The sequence below is a fragment of the Engraulis encrasicolus genome, chromosome 4, assembly GCF_034702125.1.
Source record: "Engraulis encrasicolus isolate BLACKSEA-1 chromosome 4, IST_EnEncr_1.0, whole genome shotgun sequence".
NCBI classification, from domain to species: Eukaryota; Metazoa; Chordata; class Actinopteri; order Clupeiformes; family Engraulidae; genus Engraulis; species Engraulis encrasicolus.
Window position 1 is genome coordinate 159,354 of NC_085860.1, and position 14,294 is coordinate 173,647.

At 40.1% G+C, this 14,294-nt stretch overlaps 1 protein-coding gene across 1 annotated transcript in view; it reads left to right on the forward strand.

Annotated features, from left to right (window-relative positions):
* eif4g2b (eukaryotic translation initiation factor 4, gamma 2b) overlaps positions 1 to 14,294 on the forward strand; it is a 48,189-nt gene that overhangs the window by 16,199 nt on the left and 17,696 nt on the right. The window contains exons 2-10 of the mRNA XM_063196315.1: positions 6,237 to 6,345; positions 7,016 to 7,081; positions 7,396 to 7,521; positions 8,272 to 8,374; positions 8,675 to 8,806; positions 9,027 to 9,093; positions 9,195 to 9,346; positions 9,616 to 9,726; positions 10,232 to 10,414. Coding sequence (XP_063052385.1) covers positions 6,237 to 6,345; positions 7,016 to 7,081; positions 7,396 to 7,521; positions 8,272 to 8,374; positions 8,675 to 8,806; positions 9,027 to 9,093; positions 9,195 to 9,346; positions 9,616 to 9,726; positions 10,232 to 10,414 — 1,049 coding nt within the window. The remainder of the gene's footprint in view (positions 1 to 6,236; positions 6,346 to 7,015; positions 7,082 to 7,395; positions 7,522 to 8,271; positions 8,375 to 8,674; positions 8,807 to 9,026; positions 9,094 to 9,194; positions 9,347 to 9,615; positions 9,727 to 10,231; positions 10,415 to 14,294) is intronic.

Below are 14,294 nucleotides of genomic sequence, written 5' to 3' on the forward strand. Positions count from 1 at the left end.
TAAAACAATATTTACTATTATTTTCTGATTGCTCAAAATGTGTCCAGCATATTAGTCACCACCGTCAGATTTTTTCTAAAAGACGATAAAATCAGGTATGCACATGGTCATTTTCATTACTGAGGGCCCCTTTTCAAACCTTTAGGTCTACTCTGCCCTACAAAGCAAAAAGGCAGTAACTGCATTGCTGTTTAAAAGAGTTACTATGAGTTTAATGCCATATATATCAAAGTCTAAAGTTAAATATAATGATTGATCTTCAAAAAAGGTGGTAATATAAAGTAACAAAACTGTCACATGTCAATAATCTCCCAAAAAACACTTATACTGGATTGCAGTATCATGTTTAAGTCAACTGACTCAGTTTTGAGCTCTGCGCAGTTACTGCCTTTTTGCTTTGAAGGGCAGTACTGCATTCTTCACCATCACTGAAGCTCCTGTAAGTTTACTATTTTGTCCTCAATTTGTTAATTTGTTTGGACACTGGTACTGTCCCAACCATAAACTGTCAACACCGTCAGATGTTTTAATAGTATTATATTACATTAATGTTAATTAACATATACTTTCTCAGAAAAGGCATGAAGCACCCAAGAAACAGAGCGAAAATGAAATGGCTAATGTGAACAAACAATGCATAACATGTAAAAGAGTGTTTTTTGTCTCACACCGTCAGATGTCACCACCGTCAGATTTTGTTCCGCTCATCATCTTGTTCCATATTTTACTAAATTGTGCTGGTTAATGAATCATTACTAGGCATGTTAGTAATAATCAGGGGTGGAAAAGTAACTTATTACTTTTACTCAATATTGTACTTGAGTAGCTTTTATGAATACTTTGTACTTTTTAAGTAAATTTTTAAATTAATACTTTTACTTGTACTTGAGTACATTTTGACCCAAGTACTTTACTCAATTACACTGGAACCTGGCCTGAGTACTGAGTAAAAAAATTGACTGAGAGACAAAATGCCATGCACAATAATGCCACAATCCGCCAGAAATTAAAGATTGTGCAGGAAGGGCACACCGCATTTCCACTATTTTACTATCTTGTATCAATGTATTGGATGATGGCTGGTGCCAAGCAAGAGATAGAGGTTATGGAGGACGATATTCAAGAAAAATAAACATGACATTCTCAAGAGGAAAGCTAATTAAAAGTAACTAAGTACTTTTTACTCAAATTACATTTTAAGTGAAGTACTTTTTACTTTTACTTGAGTAGATTTTTAGATAGGTACTTTTACTTGTACTTGAGTAGAATTTAGGCAAAGTAAAGATACTTTTACTTGAGTACACATTTTCTGTACTCTTTCCACCTCTGGTAATAATTGTGATCCAAAATGATACTCTAGCCACCACTGAGGTGCATTTGGAGGTTTTTTTTGTCAGAAAACCTGACGGTGGTGACATCTGATGGAGTTCACCAAAAAACACATGTTTTACACGTTTTTGACATGTTTTAGGAATATGCATACAATAAGTATCTACAGTTATATTGAATTGTTAAAGTAATTCACTTTAATACAGTAAACATATGTTTTTACTTCTAATTCTGTCTGCCGCTGTTAACAAAACAAGAAAGAGCCCATTTTATGAAAAATGTTAAACATGGGGAGCTTGGGCAATACATTCACTGCACAGCCAAGACCTACATCTATGATAATACACCTCTATATTTTGGATTTGAACAACTTAAAAGCTGTTTTTACCACATTTTCAACAACCAGTGGCTTACTTCCTAGATAATCTAACTAATGAAGTAAAAACACATGCTCATACTGTGCACACACAAAAATAAAGTGTTTATGCAAGATGCCATTGACTTGAGAGGGCTATTTATTTTGCTAAATGCAGGTACTAATTAGGCCACTTTCACCACTCTCAGATTACTGTCACCACCGTCAGTTCTTAACTCACCACCGTAAGAAGGAGTTTTGGACATTTTAAATGAATGTGCTTACAACAATTTCCTTAGGAGTTGTTGAATTATCAAAGTAATAGCCAATTTAAGCCTACAGGAATATTTGTGAAATTACAAAAAATGTTTGTTCTATTTAGGCGTTAAGTAAGCATCGTATGACGGTACATATTTTAAAATTAGAATACATGAAACAGTATTAAAATAGAACAAAAGTGAATTTTCAACATTTAAAGGCATATGTGTGAACCAAAAAATACACACAATCACGTAAAAACTCCCGATACATTAGCAACCAAATCAATACAATTTTAATTACTTTTAATTGTGTCTGACGGTGTTGACAAAAAACAAGGTGTGATCAGAGAAAAGCCTGATTTCTGAAAAAAATACAAAATGGGGAGATTGGCCTTGTGCATTTCTGAAAAGCCAAGACCTTAGTCAACAAGGATATACCATATAATTTTGTAATTCACTTTGTTTTTTTCTGTCAACATTACAACCTGTTTTAGCGACTTTCTCAAGAATCAGTGAGGTAATTAATGCAGTTACATACTGCAAAATTTGGCATAGGACGTTATGGTAGCCACATATTGATTTATTTTCCTTCTCTTTCAGAGATAACAGCATTTTTAATGATGGCCACCAAATCCAGCCAAACTTCAAAGAATTGGCAGAGCTCTGACTTGTCTTGATTCAAGCTCTCCACTTGCTCAATCAAGGCCTCAAACTCAAATTCTGGGCAACTGAAGCCAGTGAAGTGTGCAATGCCTGTACCTGTGCAAGCACTGGATTGTCTGCTTTGTCCTTGTGAGGCCGGAATACCTCCCACTGGAGAGACATGCATCAATGCATCATCCAGGCCAGAACCTTTAGGCAATTTTCCCTGATATCTGAGAATAACACGCATCCAATGGAAAGGGCCAATACAGTGGAAGAGATCCTTGAAGTGCTCCGTCTCGTGCAGGTTTCATCACACCAAATTGCCATTGATGCCTTGTTCATCTGTCTGCGAACACTGGAAGCTGGATAGGCAGTGTCTGACAGTCGCACACTCAGAAATGGGTCTTGGTATTATTGGAAGGAAGCCAGCACGCATCATTGGCACAACAGCAGATGAGACAAGTGTGTGTACAGCAGCCTGCATCAAAAGGTCTCCTCCTGACACACCAGAGCGAATCAGGCTGATCAAGCATTCACACTTTCCTGATAAACCTTTTGCAGTTGCAACATGCAGTAATGTTGCTTGCTTGTTTTCAGGATGTAGCAGCATGTCTGGTGGTAGGGCAGGTCGAACCACTGGCTTTGCATGATCAGGTAGGCTACCTCTTGGCATGGTAAATTCCTCTGCAGTATATCATCAGCTTGGCTTAATTCTGTGCCCGACACTGGAGACTCTTGAAGGTGTCTGTTCACCGAAGCATCTTGAAACGGTAATAAGGTTGCAGAGTGTGAACCCTTGGTACCAGAAAGTGATGATTTGTCAGCATAATCAGAGTTGGATACCTGGCAATGTATAATCCTCCCTTGTAAAAGTGCTAGGTATGGTTTTCTGTCGGTTTTTCGAGCATTCCACAACATAGCTAGCAGGAAGACTGGTCAGATCTTGATTGTCTGGTAGCTTGAACATGAACCAATCCTGTGAAAAGTTGCGAGAAGGTTCTGGATTTGAAGGCTTTTGCTGTGGGAAGCATCATATGCAATGGTGTTCGCCTTATTCCGCTTTGAATGTTATGCACAAGCATTTGAAAGAGGCAGTGAAGTACTATTGTGATGTCTGACACACTTCTCCTCTTCTAGTGGGGGCTCCTCTCTGTGTTGACTGTTGCAGTGCATATAATGTCCTGTCCTCTGACTGTGTGGAAATGTTAGATTTACATTTATAGCGGCTGTTCCTTATTCTGAATAATGACCTAATAGGCAAGCACATGGCCGAGTTCTTCAGAATAGGGAAAAGACCTGGAACATGACCTTGACCTTGACATTGACCTTGACCTTTTAAGAACTACACTGACACAAAATAATCATAGCGATATCAGTGAATAACTCCTCATACCATAATTGAGAATTTGTTTCTCATTTTTACAATGAAAGTCTATTGACATTCTTCAGAATAGCAAATTTGACCTTGGCAACGACCTTATAAGGTCACAATCACACATTCTCCTCATGCAATTGTCAGAAATGATTTCCTCTTCAAAAATTGATCAGAATTGATGTATGGCATGTGTATAAACAGTTTAAAAGTAAAAAACACACGTTTTTGTCATAGGCGATGGCGGCCATATTTGGCGGCCATATTGTGAAAAATCTGGCACTATGGTGGACGAGCACCTCCGTGATTTTTAATGTCTAGGAACCCACTAACTCAAATCCAGTGAGAAACGCCCTCAACTCAAAATTGCGAACGGGTCTACAGGGCTGGTCCTGGACTATAAACTTGAACTTGGAAGTGAAAACCAAACTTTAACACCAATTTGAAATGACTGAGAAAAATTGCACATGCCTACGACCCCACTAGAAGTGTAGTTGATAAACAGCTGGAATTGTGTTGCATCTTCAAAGGTGGCCTTGGAACTTCTCAAAGTCCATTCGCAGGACATGAAGTTGGGAAGCAAGACCTTTACTTGACCCCACTTTTCTGTTGTAACACAATAGTTAAAAGCTAATTCAGATGCAGAGGCCTAGCAACGACAGACGTACACAACGGAAAATTACCACTTGTGTAGCAAATACGCATCGAGTTCGACAGTGACGTCACCTCCAGTCATAAGGCTTGGAACATTCTTCCAGGGCAGTGTGGCTTGTATTGCGCGTTTCAGCCTCCTTGCAAGGTTCTTGTGAAAATATTACACAAACCCGCTTGCATTTATATATTTTTCTCATTTTGTTCTTCTTTTGTCACCACAAAAACCTCAAAACTGAAGTTGTTTCGGTAAAGGTAAGATGTGTTCCAGCTAACAGTTTTTAATCAAGGCTCTCCAAAATGGCTGCTGACCGTGGTATTTTTCTGATGGCTATCGTGCTAAGATGCTAACATTAGCCGAGGCAATTGGTTTTGTATTAGCGCAGGTTTAGCTTGTTAGCAAGGTAGCTGCTGCCTAAAATGGCGTCGTGTATGCAGACCATGAGCATTTCTTCCCCATACCGGCATTTCATGTCACAGTAAATACCTGAAGTTACTGTATCGCCCATTATTTACCCACGCGGAATACTGCAAAATATTCAACTAACGAAAGTTGAGATTTTAAAATATACTGTCGGTATCTGGTGCAAACATGAAATGTTGGCTGGCTAAATGTGGCTACCTTGCTAACTTCCTTTCGGCTAAATCAAGCAGCTGGTGTTTGCGCGCATCAGTTGCACACAGCATCGACAGAAACGCAAATAACTGGTGTTCTGCTGGTCTATCTCACGAACCTGACAATTCTTTTGTCATGTAGGTTATGTGTATAACCTCAAAATGCTGTCCTTACTTGGGAAACAACCCATTGCCACTGGGTTAGATGATTGATATTGGCTAATTACAATAACAGTCAACAATGAGTGCATGTTTGCGTAGTTTTCTCGGCCCGACAAAGAAGACCCCTCTCTGATATTTATATTGCCTTAAGTTTAGCAGTTTGCTTCTTTTGCGTTAGTTTGCAGTGTTAAAGAAAAAGCACCTAACAAAACCTTTGTTGAATAGCCGAGGAAATTCATTAGCCTCCCTGTCCCAGCGACATTTATCACCCAAATGACTTTTTGCATCTAAAAGGATTTATTGTCTCCGACAGACATCCCTGATGTTAAAAAAAACTGCATTGATGCGTGAATATAAATCGAAAGTGTGTTCTGACAAAGAAGGGATGATGGACTGTCGTCGAATAACTAACATGGCGTTAGCCTTCTAGTGCAAAAAAAAAATAAATAAACCGTCATTAAATATGTCTTTACAGGGCAAATGGTTTTCCTCGTAGACCTGACTCAATAGTTAATTCATCGTCGAATGCAGTTTCATTTCATGTTGCTTTAGTCGATGCATTTAAAATGTGTATTTTATGACCGTTATAAGTTGATGGGAAGGAATACTTTACAGAGCAAGCAGCCTTCAACTCAAGTCTTTGTTGTCATCTGGGCTTGGCTAATCGTGCTAGCTAGACATGCTACCCAGATCAACTTTTATGTACCAGCAAAGATTATAGATTTCTTTTTTTATCTAACTTTGCAATGGTGATCTCATATTGAACATGTCATTGATTATTTTGTTCATCAGCTGGGCGTTATGTTTGACAGTGTAGTGTTAACTTGCGTTATTGCTTTTCTCCTAGACCGGTTTTCCCCACCCCACCCTTTGAAAATTATTCTTTTGAAGATTCTTCGTTGTCAAGCCGCCAAAGTGGAGAGTGTGATTGCAGAAGGGGGTGCTTCTCGTTTCAGGTATGCATTCCTTTTGTACAGTCCTACTTATATTTTCACTTTGCCTACCCATTTTTTTGAATCATTGTATGTACAGTCTCAGCAAAGATGATTGTCACGTTCTCCTGTGTGTGGATGTATGAAAAAGAGAATGTGTTTTTCATATGTGATGAATAATAGAAAAGTGGAAAGTGTTGCTTGTAATGTGACTTTTGAGAGCATCATCCTCAAGTGCAGGTCATGTCTCTTGGTTCAGTAGCAGCAATGAATGTCCACAGGCTGCTCTATGCTGTTTGCTCATGAAGGCCGGCGCCTGTGCAGGCCTCGTTTCCTCTGTATCCTCTTAAATGTGGCATCTCCCTATTATGCGTCCATCTATTTAGCTGCCATAAAGAGGAACCAATGTGCATCGGTGTTGCCAAGTGTCGATCGTCGTGAGCAAGTGGACAAACTTGTTGAATCCTAATTCATGCAAACAGGGTAAAACTTAAATCAGGTTAATTTTCCGAGACATGACTTGCACGATGTTTTTTTGTAAAATAGAGGATGGGTGCCTCAAGGGATCGGATGGTGGTCTGTCTGACCATGACATTCTCTGTTATTATCTGTGTATAGTGTGTTTGTATCGGATGTTGTTCTTCAGTGACGTGAACAGTTTGTCATGTTGATTATCTTGTGGTGTTCTTGGCAGTGCTTCTTCGGGTGGAGGAGGAGGTAGGGGTGCACCTCAGCACTATCCCAAGACTGTCGGCAACAGGTACAGTACATTGTCCAAATGATCACGAAATACTGCACACACACACACACACATACTGCACAACAAAAGAAAATGTGCTGCCAACCCAAGAGTTTTCATTTAAAAAGCAGGAAGGTGTTGTGTGCACACACACGCACACACACACACTGATCTCCTTAAACTATGTCCCGATTTGTAATGCATGCCACCTTCTTGTCTTTTAATGAAAGCTTATTGTCTTGCCTCCCTCATGAGTTGGAGTGGTTCCTGTTCACGCTCAGCTGTGCATGTTTTACCCAGATGTTCATTTCCTGCGTTTGTTGTATTCATCCTAGCGAGTACCTGGGGAAATCCCCAGGGCCTAGCGTTCAGAGATGGGTTCCTTCAAGAAGCACTAGACGAGATGCCAACACCTCCGGCGAAAAAGAAAGACATGATGCTATATTCAGGAAAGTAAGAGGGTAAGTGTCCTTTTTGTTTTAGTATTTTTTTTTTTAAACCTCCACCAAGGAGGTTATGTTTTCGGTCACGTTATTGCCTCTGCCAAGGAGGTTATGTTTTTGGTCTCGTTGGTTTGTCTTTCTGTCTGTTTGTTTGTCTGTTTTGTGCAGTTGTTGGAAAAGATCAAATGATTAAGGAACATAAAGGAACAAATGATATATCTTTGGTGGTGATACGGATCACGAACGGGAACCAGGATTTTTTAAATTATTATTATTCACCATTGCTAACCTATAAAATCTAGACACATCTAGTGACCGCAAATTAAATTGCGGGATGGGACGAGTTTTGACATTCCTGTTGCTAACTCCACAAAAAGAAGGCAGAAAGACTCAAAATTAAAATGAGGTGTAATACTCAAATGTTCTATCTAACAGCTTCCTAGGCAGAGGTCTGCACTCTCTGAGTGCATTTCTGTTTGTTTGTTTTTACCAAAATCCATAAAAGGACCCTCCTCGAAACAGTATTTCCCAAGCCTGGTGTCTGCGTGTGATGTTTTTCCTCCACTTCTGCTCCTCTTCCTCTGCCACTTGGAGTTTCTGTATCATGGCGCCCGTTGCCTGTGCTCCCTGGTTGGGCAGTCAGCTGATGTTTTCCAGCTCCTCCAAATGCCAAGGCTGTGCCAATAAACAGTTGCCTTTTGTTCTCCCCACTGAGCAAGTGAGCGCTGGGTTCTGTTCCTGACATGACCCTGTTCTTTTCTCTTGCAGCATACTTAATAAGCTGACCCCTGAGAAGTTTGACAAGCTATGCCTTGAGCTCCTTAATGTGGGCGTAGATTCTAAACTCGTCCTCAAAGGAATCATCTTGCTGGTGAGTTTTTCTTGTGTCGTGGTGGAAATTGTGATAATTGCACCTAGTCTGCTTCAGTTGAGGGTGGAGACTGGAGAAAGGGGGCTTGTCACTCAGGTTGCAATTATAGTTGTGTGTGTTTTGTTTTAACTTTGGTTGTAACCTAAAATGTTAAATGCTTCCATCAATTTATTCATGTTATTTGCCTGGTGTGCGAATAACAGTCTTTGTATAGAAAAATACAGTAATTCTAATGCTAGTGCTGTTAGTTAGCAGACGTGAATCCCAAAGTAAATGTTGTTCACAATGGAATCCAAACAGATTGTAGACAAAGCCCTAGAAGAGCCCAAGTACAGCTCGCTCTATGCTCAGCTATGTCTGCGCTTGGCAGAGGATGCACCAAACTTTGATGGCCCAGCACCAGAGATCCAACCCTCCCAAAAGCAGAGCACAGTAAGTAACGTCCTGAGTTTCTGAACAGTACCGTATTTTCATGGACTAAAAGGAGCACTGAAAATCACTATTTTCTCAAATGGACAGTGTTCCTTAAACTACTGCCCCTTGTATTGGAGTAATACAGTACATGTACGGTATATTCAGTTGAAAATAACTATCTTATTGTCTTAAATGTCTAGTTTACATGATTTTGAATATTTGATTATTTTTATTGCAGACCTTCAGAAGACTTCTGATATCCAAGCTTCAAGATGAATTTGAAAACCGCACCAAAAATGTTGAAAGTGAGTAGTGAGCTATAATGATATCAGTTGGAATACTTTAGTTTCTATTTCTTTGTGTACTTCTTTGTTTTACTGACTTTGGTTGTTTAATTTCTCGTTAGTCTACGACAAACAGGACAACCCTCTCACCTCTGAAGAGGAGGAGCAGAGAAACATTGCCAAGATCAAGATGCTCGGCAACATTAAATTCATCGGAGAACTTGGCAAACTTGACCTCATCCATGAATCTATCCTTCATAAGTGCATCAAAACAGTACGTACACCCCACACCTAACTAGAAATAATATCTATGGCTGCTTGAATGGATTTGGCATTTTTGTGGTGTTTGATGCAAGACTTGTGTACATGTTAAGAGTATATGTGTAGTTTTTAATGTATTTTCATTATTGCTCACCAAACTTGCTACAGTGTCTGTTAGTTCCACTTCTGTGCCTGTAGAGCTGCTATTTTAACTAGTAATGCATATAAATGTTGCTGCATCTCATGCCGTTGCATATGTTGTGATTGTTGTGCTGTCCCCAGCTTCTGGAAAAGAAGAAGAGGGTCCAGCTCAAGGATATGGGGGAGGATCTGGAGTGCCTCTGTCAGATAATGAGAACGGTGGGGCCGAGACTCGATCATGAGAAAGCAAGGGTGCGTATCTGCAAGGGAAAGCCCAATTTCACAGCATTGGTTTAAGCCCCATTCATGATGCCGCATGCTCTGCAAGTCTGCTCAGCACACATGTATGTTTGAGTTTGAGTAGATGCAAAGCCATAACCAAGGTTACAGATTGTAGTGAAATTAAGGTTCTGGTAAAACTCCACAACGTGCAGAAATCCTTAGACTAAAAATGTTAACATGAATACACACATTAAATAAATCAGCAGTAAAGAAAATATCCATAGATGTCACATAGCGTGTTGTGCGCAGCACGGTTAAGATTGCGCTTATGAATTGTGTAACATTTCGGTCAAGAACGTTCCCATACTTTCACAGTATTTCCATGCATGTGATAAACCTCCTTGTATTTCTGTGTTTATTTTCCTCTGCCAACTTCATCACTGCCTGTCACTCTGAGTCACCCGCAACGTCACTAACTAAAAGAAATGCCACTATGACTTATGCCTGTCTCGCTTCTCTCCCTTTTACCTGGCAGTCTTTAATGGATCAGTACTTTGGCCGTATGCAATCCTTAATGAACAACAAGGACTTGCCAGCAAGGATTCGTTTTCTGCTGCAAGATACAGTGGAGCTGCGAGAAAACAACTGGGTTCCTCGCAAAGCTTTTATTGACAACGGACCAAAGACGATTAACCAGATTCGTCAAGAAGCAGTGAAGGTGAATTGTCGCTTGCTTATTTATTGTTTACACTGCTGCAAAGGCTGTATGTCTTAATCAGTTATTATTGTGAGAAAAGGCAAGTTGACCCTTTTAAAGTAATTTCAAAGTGCAGATAAAACCAGGTCAAGCTGTCCTGAATTACTGTTCTCGTAGTATCTCCTAGTATCCATTCACTAAATCCCGATGGTTGTGTAGTCCGACTCAAGAGAAGTTTAAAAAAAAGTAGATGACTAGGCCTACTCCTCAAGTCAGTCCCTCCAGGAATTTGCGATTTGCAACTTTTTCGCAACTCCAATGAATTCCCGCAAATTCTGTGCGACAGCGCAACTTTCACCAATCACCGCGATTTCCCGCAACTTTGAACCAATCCATGTCCGTTGCGCTGACTTCACTGACGTCGACAAACTTCCTTTCAAAAACTGTAATCTATTATCTATTGCTGTAATCTAAAAAAAAATCGAGCCAGTCTCAAAATCCACATTGACATTCATAAAATGCAGACTCCACATAAAAACAAATCTGTGTTGGCCTCCCTTGCTGTGTTAAGTGACGAATGAAAACTTCTGCAGGGTTTCATTAAATTGATGCCACGCATCTCTCATCTCGCATTGGGCATTTATCAATAAATTGTTGACACTAAATCTGCAATTGGTGATGGTTTTGTAAACATGGAACGTCATCTGAAACTATTCGGGAACAATTTGCATCTGATTTGGCCAGCTTTTGCAAGGTAATCTACGTTTGCCAATGCAGGGCTGATAGTATTCAGGCTCCATGCCTGATTTCAGGCTTGACAGAGTTTGCAAAAACAAAAACATCGCTAATGATAAGCCATTAGGTTATTCTTATTTCAGAAAGTGTTACAGGTTCAGGGTTTTCTTCTACTATCAGGTTTGAATAATAGTCATACACAGGCTATTAAATGTTTTAATAATGTGTCAAAATAGGCCTACGTTACGTCACTCTGCAGTATCTTGTCGTCGTCGTTAGAGCAGGGGGAAAAGTTCAGGCTCAGGATTTTTTTTCACTATCACCCCTGCCAATGTCAGTGTCAACAATGGCAGGTTATTTCAATATGTCTCACGCTAATAATAATGAGCTAACAAGCGAGGTAAACATGATACTCTCAGCTGAGGCGATTTTATCTGGCTCACTAACCTACATGAACTATAATCCGCAACTATTCGGGGGTCATTTCATATGAACAAGGTTCCTACGGGTCATGGAATTTCTGGAATATCATGGAATTTCATAAGAGTTTTTCCAGTCATGGAAAGTCATGGAATTTTACCATTTTGCATGCACAGTCATGGAATATCATGGAATTTTTTTTAACAGTTATGTAGAAGCAAAAACATTTTCGTTTGGTGTACCTATAACATTGTTTCTTACTGGTTATACTAGAACGCTTTGCCAAAGACGGTTTGATTTCAGCTGTAACGTGCAACATTCTAGAATGCAATGAGCCCACCTGAGTCTGGCGGTGGCTCTTCATCGGCTCTAGGGGTGAAGATAATCTTCAGTTTTCACACTTTTAAAACTGACGTCATTCCTTTTTACGGATTTGACTTTTAACGTCATGAAAATTCAGTTTTTTGGGTCTGGAAAGTCATGGACAGGGATTAAAGTTTTCCGTCGCTACGACGGAATTCCGTCAACTAGATTTTCGTTTGGACGGATTTCCGTCCGTATAATTTATGTCAATTAATTTACAATTTTTACTTTCCAACTGAACTCAAATCGAGAGCACTCCTGGTCATGAGAAGGGGACGAGAGGTGTGTTTGGTGTAGGCCTACGGATGTATGTGATACAACATTCACTCATCAGTAGCCTAGTTTTTGGTCATCCCCTGTTCTTCCGTGTTCCAAAAAAAGTACACGAGAGGTCAACAATTCTGTGGCAGCGCAACGCGAGAGATTAAAAAAAAGAAATAGCCAAAATTGTTGCTGATGGCAGAAAAGAAAATAATTGTAATACGATGTATAAAGTGCAGTGACGTTTCCATATCATTGCACCTGCCGTGGCAGATATTTAGAAAAAAAATGAATAGTTTACTTCGACTGCGTATGATGTCCTTTTCATGAAGGGTTTGCCTTTTAAGCATTGTGACTCTTACTAGCATTATTCATAGCCCCAATGGGACGACTATGGCAGCTAACTAGGATAGCCTACCATGCGTTTCATCCTCAAAGTTTAGCGCGTTTGACTGGCTGCGTGTAGAGCTAGTTGTCTTTTTGACAACGGATAATTCACAGTCTCATCTGTACTCATAGCAGATTAACTTTGTTGTTGCCGATATGTATATTCAAGAAATAAGTTAAAATGGGTTGCATTTGGGTCAAGGATAGGCTATCCCTGGCAGAGCCAATATTTTATGCCACGTCTTGTTCTGGGAAGCAGTGTTCTGATGGGTGGACTCATGGTCGATAAATGCCGTTTCGACGTTTGTTTCACTTTCAAGGCTGGTTACTGTGTGACGCCATTTCTGCTAACTGGAATAGTGTGCAGCAGCAACAGTTGTGTGTGCGCTTGTTTTTGAGTGGCTCAACGTCTGTGCCCATCTTCTCGTACTATGCGTTTCGTGAGTTCAGTTAGCCTATTTGCGCACTGCGCACTCAGGACTGATGGGTGGGTGATTTGCCTTGATTCGAGTGGAAAGCTGTGCGACAAGCTTGGGAAAGTGTGTTACTTTTGTAAACGATAGACGTATGTCTGTGACTGTCGTGTCTGCTGCGTCCTGTCAGCTTGTAGAACACGTGCGCATAGGAAGAATCGGGGACGTTTTTTAAATCAATGGTAAGCGTGTGCTTGGCACCGCACATCGAGAAGCAAAAAAGTAGCCAGTAGTTTTCAAAACGGTAGAACACAGAGGTAGACATACCGCACCCTGTTTGTAAACGTCAACAAGTTATTTGTAACAGGATGAATACTGAAAAAGGCCGAAGGGTGAAAAACATACAAATAATTAAAGCTAGTTTTCTCCCTCTGATTGCTATGATCAGGGCTTTTTAAATGTCAGAAATACAACTGCAAGCAATGCGCACCAGTGCTTTCACCAGAACAGTGTTTGCCCATTCTAATGTGAAAGACAAAATATAGCCTACTACTACAACAAAAAAAACCCATAATGGGATCACAATTCCAAGTCAATAATTCTGTGAGATCAGCTACCATTTTGAAGCAGCATTCATTGTGAATCCATTCTGCATGATGTTGTGAACAATTCATAAACAATGGGTAGAAATAAGAGGAAATAACCAAAACATGCCCCAAATTTCAGTTCAATCTTTGCAGTCTGATATAGTATCCATTATCCCTCCATTCTCGGCCAGTTCTAGTCAATCTGGTGAGCGGCCTAGGCCTGCCCGCCCTCTTTCCTTTTTTTTGTATTTAGAAATTGGCATCTGTAAACATAGCATTGTAGGCCTACATCTGATTGAGCACATCTGATCAAGTACCTACAGGTACACTCATACTGAGTCTATATAGGTCTACTGAGTGTATAATGAATATTCATTGTTCATGTGAAGTGTAAAGATTTATGTTGGTTGAAGTTCTGATTTTGTGGCACTTTTTGGTATTACTGGCGCCCTCAAGACATAGGCCTATTCTGCTCTAGGCGACTGCCCCGTCTGCCTATGCCGCTGGCTCTGGCACCATTCCTTGCATGTATGTTTCGTCATGAGGGCAGAGCCTGGCTACATTGGTTTTCGTAGGGTTACGGAGTGATACTCGATCGGGTGCCTAACCGGTAAAAAAGTTCAGTCAGATTACTTTTTTTTGCTTTAATCCCTGCATGGAAAATCATGGAATTTTGTATCTGAATTAGAGTGGGAACCCTGTATGAAGTTGCTTCGGATTTGGATAACAAACTTT